The sequence below is a fragment of the Pseudophryne corroboree genome, chromosome 5 (assembly GCF_028390025.1).
Source record: "Pseudophryne corroboree isolate aPseCor3 chromosome 5, aPseCor3.hap2, whole genome shotgun sequence".
NCBI classification, from domain to species: Eukaryota; Metazoa; Chordata; class Amphibia; order Anura; family Myobatrachidae; genus Pseudophryne; species Pseudophryne corroboree.
In genome coordinates this window covers 423642460-423660776 of record NC_086448.1, presented here as the reverse complement: position 1 = coordinate 423660776, position 18317 = coordinate 423642460, and the positions used below count along the sequence as shown (strand labels likewise).

The following is an 18317-nucleotide window of genomic DNA, read 5'->3' as shown; positions in this document are numbered from 1 at the left end:
ACACGGGGAGGGGGGTGACAGAACACGGTGGGGGTGACATTGACAGAACACGGGGGGTGTGACACAGTGACAGAACACGGTGGGGGTGACAGTGGCAGAACACGGATGTGTGACACGGTGACAGAAGAACACGGGGGTGTGACACAGTGAAAGAACACGGGGAGGAGGGGTGACAGAACACGGTGGGGGTGACCGTGACAGAACACGGGGGGGTGACAGTGACAGAACACGGGGAGGGGGGGGTGACATAGTGACAGAACATGGTGGGGGTGACACGGTGACAGAACACGGGGAGGGGGGTGACAGTGAAAGAACACGGGTGTGTGACACAGTGACAGAAAATGGTGGGGGGGGGTGACAGTGACAGAACACTGATGTGTGACACGGTGACAGAACACGGGGGGTGTGACACAGTGAAAGAACACGGGGAGGGGGGGGGTGACAGTGACAGAACATGGTGGGGGTGACACGGTGACAGAACACGGGGAGGGGGGTGACAGTGACAGAACACGGGGGGTGTGACACAGTGACAGAACACGGTGGGGGTGACAGTGGCAGAACACGGATGTGTGACACGGTGACAGAAGAACACGGGGGTGTGACACAGTGAAAGAACACGGGGAGGAGGGGTGACAGAACACGGTGGGGGTGACCGTGACAGAACACGGGGGGGTGACAGTGACAGAACACGGGGAGGGGGGGTGACATAGTGACAGAACATGGTGGGGGTGACACGGTGACAGAACACGGGGAGGGGGGTAACAGTGACAGAACACGGGGGGGGGTGACACAGTGACAGAACATGGTGGGGGTGTGACAGTGGCAGAACGCGGATGTGTGACACGGTGACAGAACACGGGGGGTGTGACACAGTGAAAGAACACGGGGAGGGGGGTGACAGAACACGGTGGGGGTGACATTGACAGAACACGGGGGGTGACAGTGACAGAACACGGGGGGGTGACAGAACACGGGGGGGTGACAGTGACAGAACACGGGGGGGGGGGGGTGACACAGTGACAGAATCTGTAGCAGTCTGGCTCTGGCTCTTTTCCCGTGTAGCTCCGCCCCCTGAGGTCCCGTGTAGCCCCGCCCCTCATCGGCACGTAGCCCCGCCCCCTTCTCGGCTTAACACAGCCGTTGTCACTGGGGACTCTGGAGGAGGCTGCTACAACGCAGCAGGGGAGAGAGGTGCCGCTGGCAGCTTGGAGGTACTGCAGCTCAGAGCAATGACGAGCAGCTCAGCCGGTCGGGCCGCTTGTCATTGCTCGCTGGTGGGATGCAGTGGGCCGGGCAGGATCGGTTTGCGGGCCGCATCCGGCCCGCGGGGCGTATTTTGCCCACCCCTACTCTACGGACTACGAGAAAAAGATTTACCGGTAGGTTTAAAATCTTATTATCAATGACCTAGAAATAGGCCTGGAAAGCACAGTGTCAATCTTTGCAGATAATACTAAACTGTATAAGGTAATTAACTCGGAATTGGATGTGGAGTCCTTGCAGAATGATCTATCTAAACTTAAACTCTGGGCATCTAAATGGAAAATGAGGTTCAATACAGACAAATGCAAGGTTATGCATTTCGGGACTAAAAACAAACTCGCAGCCTACATATTAAACGGGGAACGCCTAGGGGAAACAGAATTGGAAAAAGATTTGGGGGTACTCATTGATAATAGGCTTAATAACCATACGCGATGTCAAAGCGCAGTAAAGAAGGCAAGTAAGGTGCTAGCGTGCATAAAACGGGGAATTGAGTCAAGGGACTCTGATGTAATCCTGCCGCTGTATAAAGCACTGGTACGTCCGCACCTGGAATATTGTGTTCAGTTTTGGGCACCACTGTATAAAAAAAGATATCTGTGAACTCGAAAGGGTTCAAAGGTGAGCTACTAAATTGAGTAAAGGCCTAGAGGGACTGGATTATGAGGAAAGGCTTACTAGGTTGAATATGTGTACCCTAGAAAAGAGGCCCCTAAGAGGAGATATTATTAATATCTTCAAATATGTAAAGGGACATCACAAAGAGTTATTAGAGGAATTATTTATTAAAAGAACACAGTTTAGGACACGTGGGCACTCGCTGCGACTGGAGGAGAGAAAGTTCCGAACGCAGCGGAGGAAAGGGTTCTTCACTGTTAGGGCAATCAGGATGTGGAATTCCCTGCCAGGAAAGGTGGTAATGGTGGACTCTGTAAATGGATTTAAAAAAGGAATGGATAAATTTCTGAATGAAAATGATATCCAAGGTTATAGTATTTAAAATATCAACATGGTTAATCCGGGGGTAATATGAGTTGTAGTTAACTAGTCATAAAACATTATTCAGCGGGTATGTAGAATCATCACAACTTAATACAGGTTGAACACGATGGGCAATTTGCCTCTTTTCAACCTCATATACTATGTTACTATATGAGGGGGAGGGTGCTGCTTGTTAGTAGTATACAGGCAGTGGGGTGTGTGGCTTGTTAGTAGTACGCTCAGTAGGGGGGGGCAGCGTGCAGCTTGTTGGAAGTGTGCGGCTTATAAGCAGTACAGGCAGTGTGTATGTGGGGGGGTGCAGCTTGTAAGTAGTATAGCCAGTGGGGGGGGGGGGGGGGGGGGGTGCGGCTTGTTAGTAGTACAAGCAGTGGGAAATGTGCAGCTTGTAAGTAGTACAGGCAGTGGGGTGGGGGCGGGTGCGGATTGTAAGTAGTACAGCAGTGTGGGGGATGTGTGGCTTGTAAGTAGTACAAGCAGTGGGGGGTGCGGCTTGTAAGTGTCCAGGCAGTGTGCGGGGGGTGCGGCTTGTTACTAGTACAGGCAGTGGATAAGTGTTTGGCTTGTCAGTAGCACAGGCAGTGGGAAGCATGCAGCTTTTTAGTAGTACAGGTGGAGGGGGGGGGGGGGGGGAGCGTGCGGCTTGTTAGTAGTACAGGCAGGGGGGGGGGTGGCTTTTTAGTAGTGGAGATGTGCACCATTTTAATAGGACAGGTGCTGGGGAGGAGCTTGCGGCCTGTTAGAAGTATACAGGCAGTGGGGGGGGGCAGCTTGTTAGTAGTACAGGCAGTGGATAAGCGTGTGGCCATATTAATAGGACCAGACAGTGGGTAGTGTGTGGCTTGTTAGTAGCATAGGCAGTGGGAATTGTGTGGCTTGTTCGTAGTACTGGCAGTGGAGAGCATGCGGTTTGACAGTCGCACAGGCAGTGGGCAGCATGCAGCTTTTTAGTAGTACGGGGGGGGGGGGGGGGGTCGTGCATCTTGTCGATAGCATAGGCAGTGGGGAGCATGCAGCTCACACAAGTTTGATGCAGAGAGTGCAGCTAATACAGACTTAAAAACCCCACAACTATTAAGCTACTGGATAATGAGGTCCCTCTGTTTGAACAATGTCGTGAAAGTGTTGCTGTATGGGATAAATGAGTGCTGCCTAGGAAAATTGCTTTCTGCTGCGGGGTACACTGGGCTCCACAAGGATAGACATTGGGGGTGTAGAGTAGGATCTTGATCCAAGGCACCAACAGGCTCAAAAGCTTTGACTGTTCCCAAGATGCATAGCGCCGCCTCCTCTCTAACCCCGCCTCCCTGCACAGGAGCTCCGTTTTGTAGTTGGTGCTGCAGATAGCAGGCACATAACAGAGGTGCTGCTCCAGGCGGCCCTAAGAAGAGCTTTTTGTGAAGAAAAAGCGAAGACTACAAGGGCAGCAGCAGTGTGTAAATGTCAGGAGACATTCACTGCTGCAGCTCCATCTCTCCCCAGCGGCGCTGTATACTCCCGTGGCCTGGTTGCCGGGTAACTACAGCAGGAGGCTCCGGTTTTCTTCCAGTTAGACACACACGGCTGGGGCTCTCCGGGATCGCGTGGCTGCGCTTCGGGAGGTGGTAAGTGGGTCCCGTTCACGGGACCTGCGCTGTATCTCGGTCAGGCGTGGCCTGTGGGAGGCGGGCCGCGCTCGCTGGCGGTCGACACTGTGGCATACAGGCGACCCCACTAGGCCACCAGGGCAAGGGTACAGGTCAGGTTTTCTCTCATAAACCTATTCATATTGGCCCGCAGTACCAAGTGGTTAAGCCAGCAGAGGGGATAAGGCTTAGACCTGTAACCCCTCCCCCGGTCCCAGGGCGCCATTTACAGTAAATGTTCCCGCCCTGGAGCTGCATATCTGTTTCTCCCTCACTCCCAGTCAGTGTTTGGGCGCTATTTCTCTCGGCTACACTGTTCCTGGGACTGCTTGGGCAAATCCTCCTCTGTAAAGCCACCTGATAGTCAGCGCTGTGACTTTACAAGACACTTAAGTATTCTACTTGTCATTTAGACAGTGATAGTTAAGAAAAAGTGCATTTAGTCAGGGTTCTCTGGTACAAGTGCCCTGTGATATACATCCAGTTTTTTACTGTGCAGTGTTATATCTATTGACTACATAGCTATATATAACCTAGTCCAGTGCAGTATTATTGTTTGTAATAACCTCTGCATTGTACAACTGTGACTAATGTGTGTGCATTAGCTTGCTGGGTGAATTTCATTTTGTGTCTCTCACTCAACTTGCTATCCCTATATTCTATAACCTGAGGGGGCTTGGTGAGTCAGGTTTATAATACTGTAATATAGGATATTCACAAGATATACTCTAATTGTATTTTTCTCTAACGTCCTAGTGGATGCTGGGGACTCCGTAAGGACCATGGGGAATAGACGGGCTCCGCAGTAGACTGGGCACTCCAAGAAAGATTTAGTACTACTGGTGTGCACTGGCTCCTCCCTCCATGCCCCTCCTCCAGACCTCAGTTGGAATCTGTGCCCGGACAGAGCTGGGTGCATTTTAGTGAGCTCTCCTGAGCTTGCTAATAAGAAAGTATTTTAGTTAGGTTTTTTTATTTTCAGAGAGCTTCTGCTGGCAACAGACTCTCTGCTACGTGGGACTGAGGGGAGAGAAGCAAATCTACTAACTGCGGCTAGGTTGCGCTTCTTAGGCTACTGGACACCATTAGCTCCAGAGGGATCGAACACAGGAACCTAACCTTGGTCGTCCGTTCCCGGAGCCGCGCCGTCGTCCCCCTCGCAGAGCCAGAAGACAGAAGCCGGCGGGTTGAAGCAAAAAGACGTCAAAATCGGCGGCAGAAGACTCCTGTCTTTATATGAGGTAGCGCACAGCACTGCAGCTGTGCGCCATTGCGCCCACACTAACCCACACACTCCGGTCACTGTAGGGTGCAGGGCGCAGGGGGGGCGCCCTGGGCAGCAATTGATTACCTCCTGGCAAAAGCAGCATATATACAGCTGGGCACTGTAATACTGTATGCATGAGCCCTCGCCATTAATTTTACACAAAATCGCGGGACAGAAGCCCGCAGCTGAGGGGGCGGGGCCTTCTTCCTCAGCACTCACCAGCGCCATTTTCTCTCCACAGCTCCGCTGAGAGGAAGCTCCCCAGGCTCTCCCCTGCAGACTCACGGTAGAAAGAGGGTAAAAAGAGAGGGGGGGCACATAAATTTAGCGCATTAATCATATATACAGCAGCTACTGGGTAAACACTAAGTTACTGTGTGATTCCTGGGTCATATAGCGCTGGGGTGTGTGCTGGCATACTCTCTCTCTGTCTCTCCAAAAGGCCTTGTGGGGGTCCTGTCCTCATATAGAGCATCCCCTGTGTGTGTGGTGTGTCGGTACGCGTGTGTCGTCATGTTTGACGAGGAGGGCTATGTGGAGGCAGAGCAAGTGCAGATGAATGACGTGTCTCCGCCGATGGCGCCGACACCTGATTGGATGGATATGTGGAAGGTGTTAAATGATAATGTAAACTCCTTGCATAAAAGGTTGGATAAAGCTGATGCCTTGGGACAGTCGGGGTCTCAGCCCATGCCTGATCCTACAGCGCAGAGGCCGTCAGGGTCTCAGAAGCGCCCACTATCCAAAATTGTTGACACAGATATCGACACGGATTCTGACTCCAGTGTCGATGACGATGATGCAAAATTGCAGCCTAAAATGGCTAAAGCCATCCGCTACATGATTATAGCAATGAAGGATGTATTGCACATATCAGAGGTAAACCCTGTCCCTGACAAGAGGGTTTATATGTATGGGGAGAAAAAGCAAGAGGTGACTTTTCCCCCTTCACATGAGTTAAATGAGTTATGTGAAAAAGTGTGGGATTCCCCCCCGATAGGAAAGTGCTGATTTCCAAATGGTTACTTATGGCATACCCTTTCCCGCCAACGGACAGGATGCGCTGGGAATCCTTCCCTAGGGTAGATAAAGCTCTGACACGCTTATCTAAGAAGGTGGCCCTGCCGTCACAGGATACGGCCGCCCTAAAGGTTCCTGCCGATAGGAAGCAGGAAAGTATCCTGAAGTCTGTTTATACACATTCAGGTACTCTACTGAGGCCGGCAATTGCGTCGGCCTGGATGTGTAGTGCTGTAGCAGCATGGACAGATAATCTGTCTGAAGAACTGGATACCTTAGACAAGGATACCATTTTACTGACCCTGGGGCATATAAAAGACGCTGTCCTATATATGAGGGATGCCCAGAGGGACATTTGCCTACTGGGCTCTAGAATAAATGCAATGTCAATTTCTGCCAGAAGGGTCCTGTGGACTCGGCAATGGACAGGTGATGCCGACTCCAAAAAGCACATGGAGGTTTTACCTTACAAGGGTGAGGAATTGTTTGGGGACGGTCTCTCGGACCTAGTTTCCACAGCTACGGCTGGGAAGTCAAATTTTTCGCCATATATTCCCTCACAGCCTAAGAAAGCACCGTATTACCAAATGCAGTCCTTTCGATCACAAAGAAGCAAGAAGGTCAGAGGTGCGTCCTTTCTTGCCAGAGGCAGGGGTAGAGGAAAGAAGCTGTACCATACAGCTAGTTCCCGGGAACAGAAGTCCTCCCCGGCTTCCACTAAATCCACCGCATGATGCTGGGGCTCCACAGGTGGAGCCAGGAGCGGTGGGGGCGCGTCTCCGAAATTTCAGCCACCAGTGGGTTCGCTCACGGGTGGATCCCTGGGCTATACAGATTGTGTCTCAGGGATACAAGCTGGAATTCGAAGTGATGCCCCCTCACCGTTACCTCAAATCGGCCCTGCCAGCTTCCCCCATGGAACGGGAAGTAGTGTTAGCGGCAATTCACAAGTTATATCTCCAGCAGGTGGTGGTAAAGGTTCCCCTCCTTCAACAGGGAAGGGGATACTATTCCACAATGTTTGTGGTGCCGAAACCGGACGGTTCGGTCAGACCCATATTGAATTTAAAGTCCCTGAACATTTATCTGAAAAGATTCAAGTTCAAAATGGAATCGCTCAGAGTGGTCATTGCAAGCCTGGAAGAGGGGGATTTTATGGTGTCTCTTGACATCAAGGATGCTTACTTGCATGTCCCCATTTATCCACCTCATCAGGAGTACCTCAGATTTGTGGTACAGGACTGTCATTACCAATTCCAGACGTTGCCGTTTGGGCTCTCCACGGCACCGAGAATATTTACCAAGGTAATGGCGGAAATGATGGTGATCCTGAGAAAGCAAGGAGTCACAGTTATCCCATACTTGGACCATCTCCTCATAAAGGCGAGGTCCAGAGAGCAGTTGCTGATCAGCGTAGCACACTCTCAGGAAGTGTTGCAGCAGCATGGCTGGATTCTGAATATCCCAAAGTCGCAGCTGATTCCTACGACGCGTCTGCCCTTTCTGTTCATGATTCTGGACACAGACCAGAAGAAGGTGTTTCTCCCGGCGGAGAAGGCTCAGGAGCTCGTAACTCTAGTCAGAGACCTCTTAAAACCGAAACGGGTGTCGGTGCATCACTGCAAGCGAGTCCTGGGAAAGATGGTGGCATCGTACGAAGCCATTCCCTTCGGCAGGTTCCATGCGAGGATCTTTCAGTGGGATCTGTTGGACAAGTGGTCCGGATCGCATCTTCAGATGCATCGGCTGATCACCCTGTCCCCGAGGGCCAGGGTGTCTCTTCTGAGGTGGCTGCAGAGTGCTCACCTTCTCGAGGGCCACAGGTTCGGCATACAGGACTGGGTCCTGGTGACCACGGATGCGAGCCTCCGAGGATGGGGGGCAGTCACTCAGGGAAGAAACTTTCAAGGGTTGTGGTCAAGTCAGGAGGCTTGTCTGCACATAAATATCCTGGAACTAAGGGCCATATACAACGCCCTGAGTCAAGCGGAGCCTCTGCTTCGCAACCAACTGGTGCTGATTCAGTCAGACAACATCACCGCAGTGGCTCATGTAAACCGCCAGGGCGGCACAAGAAGCAGAGTGGCGATGGCGGAAGCCACCAGGATTCTTCGTTGGGCGGAGAATCACGTGCAAGCACTGCTCATTCCGGGAGTGGACAACTGGGAAGCAGACTTCCTCAGCAGGCACGACCTCCACCCGGGAGAGTGGGGACTTCATCACGAAGTCTTCACTCAGATTACAAATCGATTGGAACTGCCACAGGTGGACATGATGGCGTCCCGTCTCAACAAAAAGCTACAAAGATATTGCGCCAGGTCAAGAGATCCTCAGGCGATAGCTGTGGACGCACTAGTAACACCGTGGGTGTTCCAGTCGGTCTATGTGTTTCCTCCTCTTCCTCTCATACCCAAGGTACTGAGAATCGTAAGAAAAAGAGGAGTGAGAACAATACTCATTGTTCCGGATTGGCCAAGACGGACTTGGTACCCGGAACTGCAAGAAAGGCTCACAGAGGGACCCATGGCCTCTGCCTCTCAGACAGGACCTGTTGCAACAGGGGACCTGTCTGTTCCAAGACTTACCGTGGCTGCGTTTGACGGCATGGCGGTTGAACGCAGGATCCTAGAGGAAAAAGCCATTCCGGATGAAGTTATTCCTACGCTGATAAAGGCTAGGAAGGACGTGACAGCAAAACACTATCACCGTATATGGCGAAAATATGTTGCCTGGTGTGAGGCCAGGAAGGCCCCTACAGAGGAATTCCAGCTGGGCCGGTTCCTGCACTTCCTACAGTCTGGAGTGACTATGGGCTTGAAGTTGGGGTCCATAAAGGTCCAGATTTCGGCCCTATCCATTTTCTTTCAAAAGGAACTGGCTTCTCTTCCTGAAGTTCAGACGTTTGTTAAGGGAGTGCTGCATATTCAGCCCCCTTTTGTGCCACCAGTGGCACCTTGGGATCTCAACGTGGTGTTGGATTTCCTGAAATCCCACTGGTTTGAGCCACTTAAGACCGTGGAGCTAAAGTATCTCACGTGGAAGGTGGTCATGCTATTGGCCTTAGCTTCGGCTAGGCGTGTGTCAGAATTGGCGGCTTTGTCATGTAAAAGCCCCTATCTGGTTTTTCCATATGGACAGGGCAGAATTACGGACTCGTCCGCAATTTCTGCCGAAGGTGGTGTCATCTTTTAATTTGAACCAACCTATTGTGGTGCCTGCGGCTACTCGTGACTTGGAGGATTCCAAGTTGCTTGATGTAGTCAGGGCTTTGAAGATCTATGTAGCCAGGACGGCTGGAGTCAGGAAGACTGACTCGCTGTTTATCCTGTATGCATTCAACAAGCTGGGTGCTCCTGCTTCAAAGCAAACCATTGCTCACTGGATCTGTAGCACGATTCAGCAGGCTCATTCTGCGGCTGGATTGCCGCATCCGAAATCAGTGAAAGCCCATTCCACAAGGAAAGTGGGCTCTTCTTGGGCGGCTGCCCGAGGGGTCTCGGCATTACAGCTTTGCCGAGCAGCTACTTGGTCGGGTTGAAACACATTTGCTAAGTTCTACAAGTTTGATACCCTGGCTGAGGAGGACCTTGTGTTTTCCCATTCGGTGCTGCAGAGTCATCCGCACTCTCCCGCCCGTTTGGGAGCTTTGGTATAATCCCCATGGTCCTTACGGAGTCCCCAGCATCCACTAGGACGTTAGAGAAAATAAGATTTTACTCACCGGTAAATCTGTTTCTCGTAGTCCGTAGTGGATGCTGGGCGCCCGTCCCAAGTGCGGACTTTCTGCAATACGTGTATATAGTTATTGCTTAATAAAGGGTTATGTTATGTTGGCATCCATTGTTTGATGCTCTGTTGTTGTTCATACTGTTGACTAGGTAAGTTTATCACAAGTTATACGGTGTGATTGGTGTGGCTGGTATGAGTCTTACCCTGGATTCCAAAATCCTTTCCTTGTAATGTCAGCTCTTCCGGGCACAGTTTCCTTAACTGAGGACTGGAGGAGGGGCATGGAGGGAGGAGCCAGTGCACACCAGTAGTACTAAATCTTTCTTGGAGTGCCCAGTCTCCTGCAGAGCCCGTCCTATTCCCCATGGTCCTTACGGAGTCCCCAGCATCCACTACGGACTACGAGAAATAGATTTACCGGTGAGTAAAATCTTATTTTCTCTGTGATTTTAGTCACCATATCTCTCCTGTATCCCTGCTTGTGCTGACTACACTGCACAGGGGTTTGGGCAAGAGGTATTGTGCTGCTGACAATTGTACTGTGGTACCTGATATTGCAAGTTATATCATGTCTACTTCTGTGGGTAACGGTTCTGTGGCTGAACACCCTACCGGTGTTGCTGACGCCACAGACCCCTATTAGGATAATATAGCAGCTGAGGGCTCTGGTTCTGGGGGCTCTTTGCCCCCCAGTGGGACTGTGGCAACGGGGGTCTATAATGACCCGCCGTGGGCTACTTTCTCCACATTTCTGAATATGCTAGTTACTAAACTAACGCCCCCTATGGGACCTCTTATGCCGGTTCAACCGTATGTGGTCCTCGCGGCTAACCCGCCATGGGCAGATAACTTGTCTGCTCAATTGAAAAATTGAACCAGTCTTTGACTACTAAAAAGTCTGACCCTCGCTCACCTAAACCAAGGGGTCCTCTAAGCGAGCTCTTACCTCCTCACAATCCACTGCTGTCACTGACACCTCGTCTGATGAAGATGGCGCTTACACTGACCCCACAGATTCTGACACAGATACTGCTGATGGGGAGGGTAGTTCACAAGTGGATGTTCCTGATCTTTTGGAAGTTGTTGATTCTGCAGATTACGGATGATCCCGAGCCATCCGTCCCTCCTAAGAAACCAGATAAGTTCAAGCGTCAGAAGGTGGTTAAACAAGTTTTAACTCATTCTGATCACCTGGTGGATATACGTCGGGAATCCTGATAAAATCCAGGGAAGAAGTTTGTGTCTCACAAGAAGATGCTGGCTCGCTATCCCCTCCGCCAGAGCCGTCACGTCTCTGAAAGAGCCTACGGATAAACGTGTGGAGGGTTGTCTGTAAGTGATTTACACCCTCACGGGTGCTGCACAAAGGCCCACTATTGCAGCGACATGGGCTGCAGAAGCTATTGAAGTGTGGGCCCTAGAGTTGGAAGCTGAAATCTCTTCTGACCATGCTAGACGGTGCTTGTCATATATTGTCACAGCTTCTCACTATATTAAAGAGGTGGCTTCTGATGCTGGTGTTCTAGCAGCCAAAGCTTCTACTACGTCAGTCCTGGCCCGCCGGATATTGTGGCTGAGATCCTGGTCCGTGGATCTGGACTCTAGAAAAACCCTGGAGGTACTCCCTTTTAAGGGATATATTCTATTTGGGGAGGACTTAAATAAGATAGTGGCTGATTTGGCTACTGCCAGAACTGCCTGTCTGCCAAGTACCGCTCCTTCTGTGCCGAAGGCTAAAAGTACTTCCTTTCGTCCCTTTCTTCCTTCAGGTAAAGCAAAAGGTCAGGCGTACCACAAACAGGCCCGCACTTCCAAACCTGGTAAGCCGAATCCCAAAAGAGCCTGGGCTACCCGTCAGCCATCTTCCAAGACCGATAAGCCTGCCGCATGACGGGGTGGGCCTCCCCCTGGGGGACCCCAGGGTGGGGGGCCGGCTTCTAGGGTATACCCAGGAATGGTTGAAGACCACTTCAGATGCCTGGGTACGGGAAGTCGTCACTCGAGGTTACGCCATAGCCTTCAAAAAAGTCGATTTTGCCTGACAGATGTCCCTTCGGATCAGGTGAAGGCAAAGACTCTACATTCGGTGGTACAGACCCTCCTGGACACAGGAGTGGTAGTACAGGTGCCTCTTGCTCAGAGGGGCCAGGTGTACTATTCTCCGCTGTTTCTAGTCCCGAAACCGAATGTTTGTGAGAATCTCCAAATTCCGTATGGAAACCCTTCGCTCTATTGTTCTGGCCTTGGAACCTGGGGATTATATGGTCTCCCTGGATATACAGGATGCTCACCTGCATATTCCTATAGCAGCGTCGCATCAGCAATACCTGAGGTTTGCGGTTGGCAACCTCCATTACCAGTTTCGGGCGTTACCTTTTGGTTTAACTACGGCTCCGCGAGTCTTCACCAAAGTTATGGTGGTGATGAAGGCGGAACTCCGCCGTCAAGGGGTCAGGATCCTACCGTATCTGGACGACTTGTTGATCCCGGCAAATTCCCCAGAAATTCTCCTACGTCACTTGGATCTGACTGTCTGGTTTCTGCAAGCCCACGGGTGGCTCATCAACTGGAAGAAATCCTCCCTGGTCCCTGCTCAGCGCATGGTGCACCTGGGAGCGCTATTGGACACTCACAACCACCGGCTGTTCTTGTCTCAGGAGAAAGTCCTGAAGCTTCAGGACAGGATTCGTTGCTTCCTCTCTCGTCCGCAAGTGTCGATACATTCGGCGATGCAGTTGCTGGGCCTCATGGTGTCAGCATTCGACATGGTGGAGTATGCTCAATTCCATTCTCGCCCCCTCCAGAGGCTGATTCTGGTCAAGTGGTACGGCTTGCGTCCCCGGATCAGGTCTCACATGATCTAATTGACTCCGGAGGTCCGTCTGTCGCTGTACTGGTGGCTCCAGGACCAACGATTGTACAGGGGCCGTCCCTTCAGGATATCCGACTGGGTCCTGTTGACGACTGATGTCAGTCTAAGGGGTTGGGGCGCGGTGTTGGAGCAACACTCCCTTCAGGGTCGGTGGACAAAGGAGGAGTCTCTCCTCCCGATCAACATACTGGAATTGCAGGCAGTATTCAACTCTTTGAACCTGGCCCAGCATTTAATACAGAACCGTCCTGTTCAAGTACAGTCGTACAATGCCACAACAGTGGCTTACATAAATCATCAAGTCGGCACTCGCGGCTGCTTGGCAATGAAGGAAGTCTCACGGATTCTTCAATGGGCGGAACGCCATCTACCGGCCATATCGGTAATATTCATTCCGTGAGTCCTGAATTGGGAAGCAGACTTTCTCAGTAGTCAGGACGTACACACCGGAGAGTGGGTCCCCATCCAGAAGTGTTTCAACTCTTAGTGGAAAGGTGGGGCCTTCCAGACGTGGATCTGATGGCGTCTCGACACAATCACAAGGTTCCGGTCTTAGGAGCAAGGACAAGGGATCCTCAAGCAGCATTCGTGGATGCGCTGGCGGTGCCATGGTGGTTTCGGCTGCCGTACGTGTTCACTCCGGTGTCACTCCTGCCAAGTGTAATTTGGAAGTTCAAGCAAGAAGGAGGAATCCTGCTTCTCATAGCTCCAGCGTGGCCCAGACGGCATTGGTTCTCAGACCTGCAAGGCCTATCGTCAGAGCGTCCGATTCTACTTCCACAACGCCCAGATCTCCTCATTCAGGGCCCCTGTGTCTACCAGGACCTGGCCCGACTGTCTTTGACGGCGTGGCTGTTGAAGCTTCCGTCTTGAGGGCTAAAGGTTTTTCTGAGGCGGTCATTAAAACTAGTGATGAGCGAGGTTCGGTTTTACTCGGTTTTACTCGGTTTTACTCGGTTCTCAAAACGGCATCTTATTGGCTATCCAAAACACGTGACATCCGTGAGCCAATAAGATGCCGTTTTGAGAACCGAGTAAAACCGAGTAAAACCGAGTAAAACCGAATCCGCTCATCACTAATTAAAACTATGTTGCGGGCCCAGAAACCGGCTTCTGCTCGGATTTACCATAGGGTCTGGCATTCTTACTTTGGTGCGCATCTAACAATTATGACGCTTCCAAGTTTAGTACAGCCAAACTTTTGGCTTTTCTTCAGCAGGGCCTAGACTTAGGCCTGCGTCTGGCCTCCCTCAAGGTTCATATTTCTGCCTTGTCGGTGTGGTTTCAGAGAAAAATTGCGACCTTGCCTGATGTTCATACCTTTACTCAGGGTGTGTTGAGTATCCAACCTCCCTATGTACTGCCTGTGGCTCCTTGGGACTTGTCGGTGGTGTTGGAGGCGTTGCAAGAGTTCCCATTTGAACCTCTGGGCTCAGCTGACCTTAAGGTGGTGTTTTTGCTGGCTATTGCCTCCGTTAGAAGAGTGTCGGATTTGGGTGCCTTGTCCTGTAGTTCCCCATATCTGATTTTTCACCGTGACCGGGCGGTTCTTCGAACTCGTCCCGGATATTTACCTAAGGTGGTATCTTCGTTCCACCTTTAACCAGGAGATTGTGGTTCCGGCCCTGGTCTCTCCTGACTTGTCTTCCAAAAAACGGTCTTTGGATGTGGTACGGGCTCTCCGTATCTATGTGAAGAGAACTGCTTCTATTAGGAAATCTGATTCTCTTAGTTCTGTTTGGTTTTCACAAACGTGGCTGGCCTGCTCACAAGCAGACTGTGGCCAGATGGATTAGAATGGTGATTGCACATGCTTATGTGAGGGCTGGTCTCTCAGCTCCTGCTCACATTACGGCCCATTCTACTCGGTCTGTTGGACCTTCTTGGGCGGCCCGCCGTGGTGCGACCCTTGAACAATTGTGCTAGGCGGCTACGTGGTCCTCGGTGAACACGTTCATAAGGTTCTATGCCTTCGATACTGCCGCTTCCCAGTATGCTTCCTTTGGACGACGGGTTCTTGTTCCAGCTACAGTGCGTCCCCTCCCATAAGGAACTGCTTTAGGACATCCCCTATGTCTTTCCTTGTGGAGCCCAGTGTACCCCGCAGCAGAAAACGAGTTTTATGGTAAGAACTTACCTTTGTTAAAACTCTTTCTGCGAGGTACACTGGGCTCCACAAGGCGCCCACCGTGACGCATTTAGCTTCTTTGGGTTGGTATGGCATTAGCCGCTGACACTTCTCCTGTCGTGAGAATGTGGTGTTGGTGTTTGTAACTGTTGTCTCTCTTCCTGCTACTGCATTGGGCTGGTTAACTAAAAACTGCTCCTGTGCAGGGAGGCGGGGTTATAGAGGAGGTGGCGCTATGCATCTTGGGAACAGTCGAAGCTTTTGAGCCTGTTGGTGCCTCGGATCAAGATCCTACTCTACACCCCCAATGTCTATACTTGTGGAGCCCAGTGTACCTCGCAGAGTTTTAACAAAGGTAAGTTCTTACCATAAAACTCGTTTTCAACTAGCTGTCATTCATTTGTAGGAATTACAGTTCTGCTGAGCTTTGACATCCCTTCTTGTCTGTTGTGCTGTGTTTGAATACATAGATTTCCTATCATCTGTCTCTTTGAAAAACAGATTTTTATTTTTTTTATAGATGAACAACTCAGCACATTTACAGAAGTGAAAGTCAGAGACAGTAAGTGGCTACGTATTTTACGTGTATTATAAACCTTTGTCTGTTGTAGTGTATGGGGAGCCCACGCTTGCAGAGTCTGAAGTAAAAAGAAAGCATACATGCAGTTAGGTATCATTGATGGGTCAGATCTAGTAATTGATGATGGGTCCTCATTTCAGTATTGGTTTCATTCATGCAATTCATTCTGCAAGTTTTTCACTTGTTTCTTCATAAGTGTCAAACTGCGCAAACTTTGAAGGAAACGTAAGCCGTGTACACACTGCGCGACAAGTGCCCCCAAACTGACAGAGCAGTTATCGGATCGGTGCACACCCGTACACACTGGGTAATTTTCTTGCTCACTGTATACTTTCCTTTTGATTTCCTGAATGGACTCTAGTGGAATGTTCAGGATTTCTAAACAGTGAGACAATCAGACCCAATCAGCGTTTCTGAAAAACCATCATTCCTTCACACTTACACGATAATTGAACCGATCACCAGATAATCTGCTAATCCATCCGGTTATCCTTTAGTGTCTGGCCATTTTAAAAAAGTGGCGGTATGGGACTATGGGGGTTATTCGGGTTGCATCGCAAAGCAATTTCCACTTTCCTGGCGCTAATGCGAACGCCTCTGATTTACAGGCTGCGAAGGCAGGGCGTCGTCCACAGTTGCTATGACTGCAGTTATATTGAGGTCGTAGCCGCTGAGCAGGACGTTCAGCATGCTGGGCAGCTTTGCCCTGCATGCAATCCAACCTCCGTAACCTCAAATGTGACTCTATGCATTTTTTTTTTTTTCACATGGGCTAATCTGAAGAATATCCAGCACATGCAAGCATAGAAAGCAATTGTGGTTTGGATACACAATTTCCTTTTTTTATTTTGATTTATGCATCCGTGACTGCAGAAAAATGAGTCAGATTTATGCATTGAATAAATCATGTAGAGAAGTGTTACGTAATGTATGTGACAAAGCTGGGGTCGTATCCACAGTACCAAATTGTTATAAGAACAGATCGCTGCCGGAATTCTGATGTGTACCATGGTGGTATAACAGGCAGATGAATGTCAAATATCTGCTACACTGCATCAAAACAGACAATAAAATAACATTTGTCCACAGTTGTAGAATATATACAATCTTCTCAACCTTTTGTTCATATCTTGCATATCAGAATAAAAGGCAATGATCCACCGCATTCGCCACTCTTGTATCTGTGGAGCATGTGGTATGTCACCACATTAAGCAAAAATCACAGAAGCTCTGCACTCACCATACAGTATATATTAAAAACACTCTAAACTAGTTCTCTTTCTATACTTTATAAACAGGGAATCCAGCTTGTGTCCGCTGCTTTCCTGCGTGTTTTATAGCTGACAAACCAGGAAGCATGTTTTATCTTCAACACTGATGTGATAGCAATAGCTTTGTTTATAATTCTGAATGATAGAGTAGGACTGACCAGATGGGGAAGACTTTGGCGCCGTTGGTCAGTTTAACAGATGTTGCAACAATTGTAGCTAGCATTCCCTGTTTATAAAGTATAGAAAGATAAACAGTTTGGAGTGTTTTTAATATATATGGTGAGGGTAGAGCTTCTGTTATATTTGTATATCATAATAGATGTAGATTTGCTGTGATCATACAACTTTTGTCTGACTTGAACGATTAACTGGTGGATAAACTGTTTTATCAAATTACATTTTTAGTGGCTAGCATTGAGACTTATAACGTTGAGGCCATGTGTTCTGTCATGACCAGGGTTCACTCAGTGTGGAGCCAATGTTTGTGTAGATATCCTCCACGTGCTGGGGTTTCTTACCATAGATTAAAACCTACTGGGTGGTTAATATTAGTGTTTTGGAATGGTAGATAATTTAGACTTTAAATGGTCAATCCAATTCGGTGATAACGGGAGCAAAGTGCTGTTGCGACATTATAGAAACGCTGGCAACTAGCTCCCTCGCACCCTATTCTCGCCCCGGAATTGCTGATTTTTATATGCAGAACTTTGCGGCTGTGTGCAAAAATCAGCAAATCTGGAGGTGCCTTAAGTGTAGTATGTACTGTTGCAAACACTATATAAAAAAAGGTTTATAAATCTGTAAGCTTTAATAGTTGCTTGGCATGGTCACATCAGATGCGAAGACACCAGCAAGTACTTTATCGGACCTAGTTGCAGAGGATGAGACCCGTCAGACAGAGTGTGCCACTGCAGGGAAGGGAAACTTACCAACGCTACTGCTGCTCTCAGGACCGGAAGGTCCCTCTGCCTCCCTGCACCCTCCCCCCATTGATCACTGCCTATAGGTCAGCATGGCAGGACCCCCCCCCCCCCCCCCACACACACACACACACACACACACACACACACACACACACACACACACACACACACACACACACACACACTCTTCGGCTTGCAGCCGCTGGGTAATTGTAAATTAAGCCCCCCTGTGTACCTGGTGGCTGTCACGGCTGTTAAAATTAAAGTTGCAAAGTTTTTGTTGTTCTGAAGGTGCCTTCCGATGTTCGAGGGGGAAATGATTTTTTCCAATTATCAAAAAAAAAAACCTTTAATTTTTATTTTTTATTAAATAAAATAATTTTGGATAACATAAAATACATGTTCTTCACCTAATTCACAGTTCACTTATGGAAAAAAAATGACAATTTCTCTAGCATCGATAAGGGATATTGGGGGAATCTAGTACGATTGGGTATAGATGGGGTCCAGAGGAGCCGGTGTTCTTTAAATTTCTTCAACTGAATATGCTGGCTCCTCCCCTCTAAACCCCCCCCCCCCCCCCTTCCTTCCCCCACAGGTAGTTTAGAAAAAAGTGCCCTCAGGAGAGGATGCACACTCT

The 18317-nt window shown here is 49.7% G+C and overlaps 1 protein-coding gene across 2 annotated transcripts in view; it reads left to right on the top strand.

The window, feature by feature from the left end:
* Positions 1-18317, top strand: part of ICE1 (interactor of little elongation complex ELL subunit 1) — a 292267-nt gene that overhangs the window by 180850 nt on the left and 93100 nt on the right. For both annotated transcript variants that reach the window (XM_063922809.1, XM_063922810.1), the window contains exon 13: positions 15424-15465. In XM_063922809.1, the coding sequence (XP_063778879.1) occupies positions 15424-15465 (42 nt within the window). The remainder of the gene's footprint in view (positions 1-15423; positions 15466-18317) is intronic.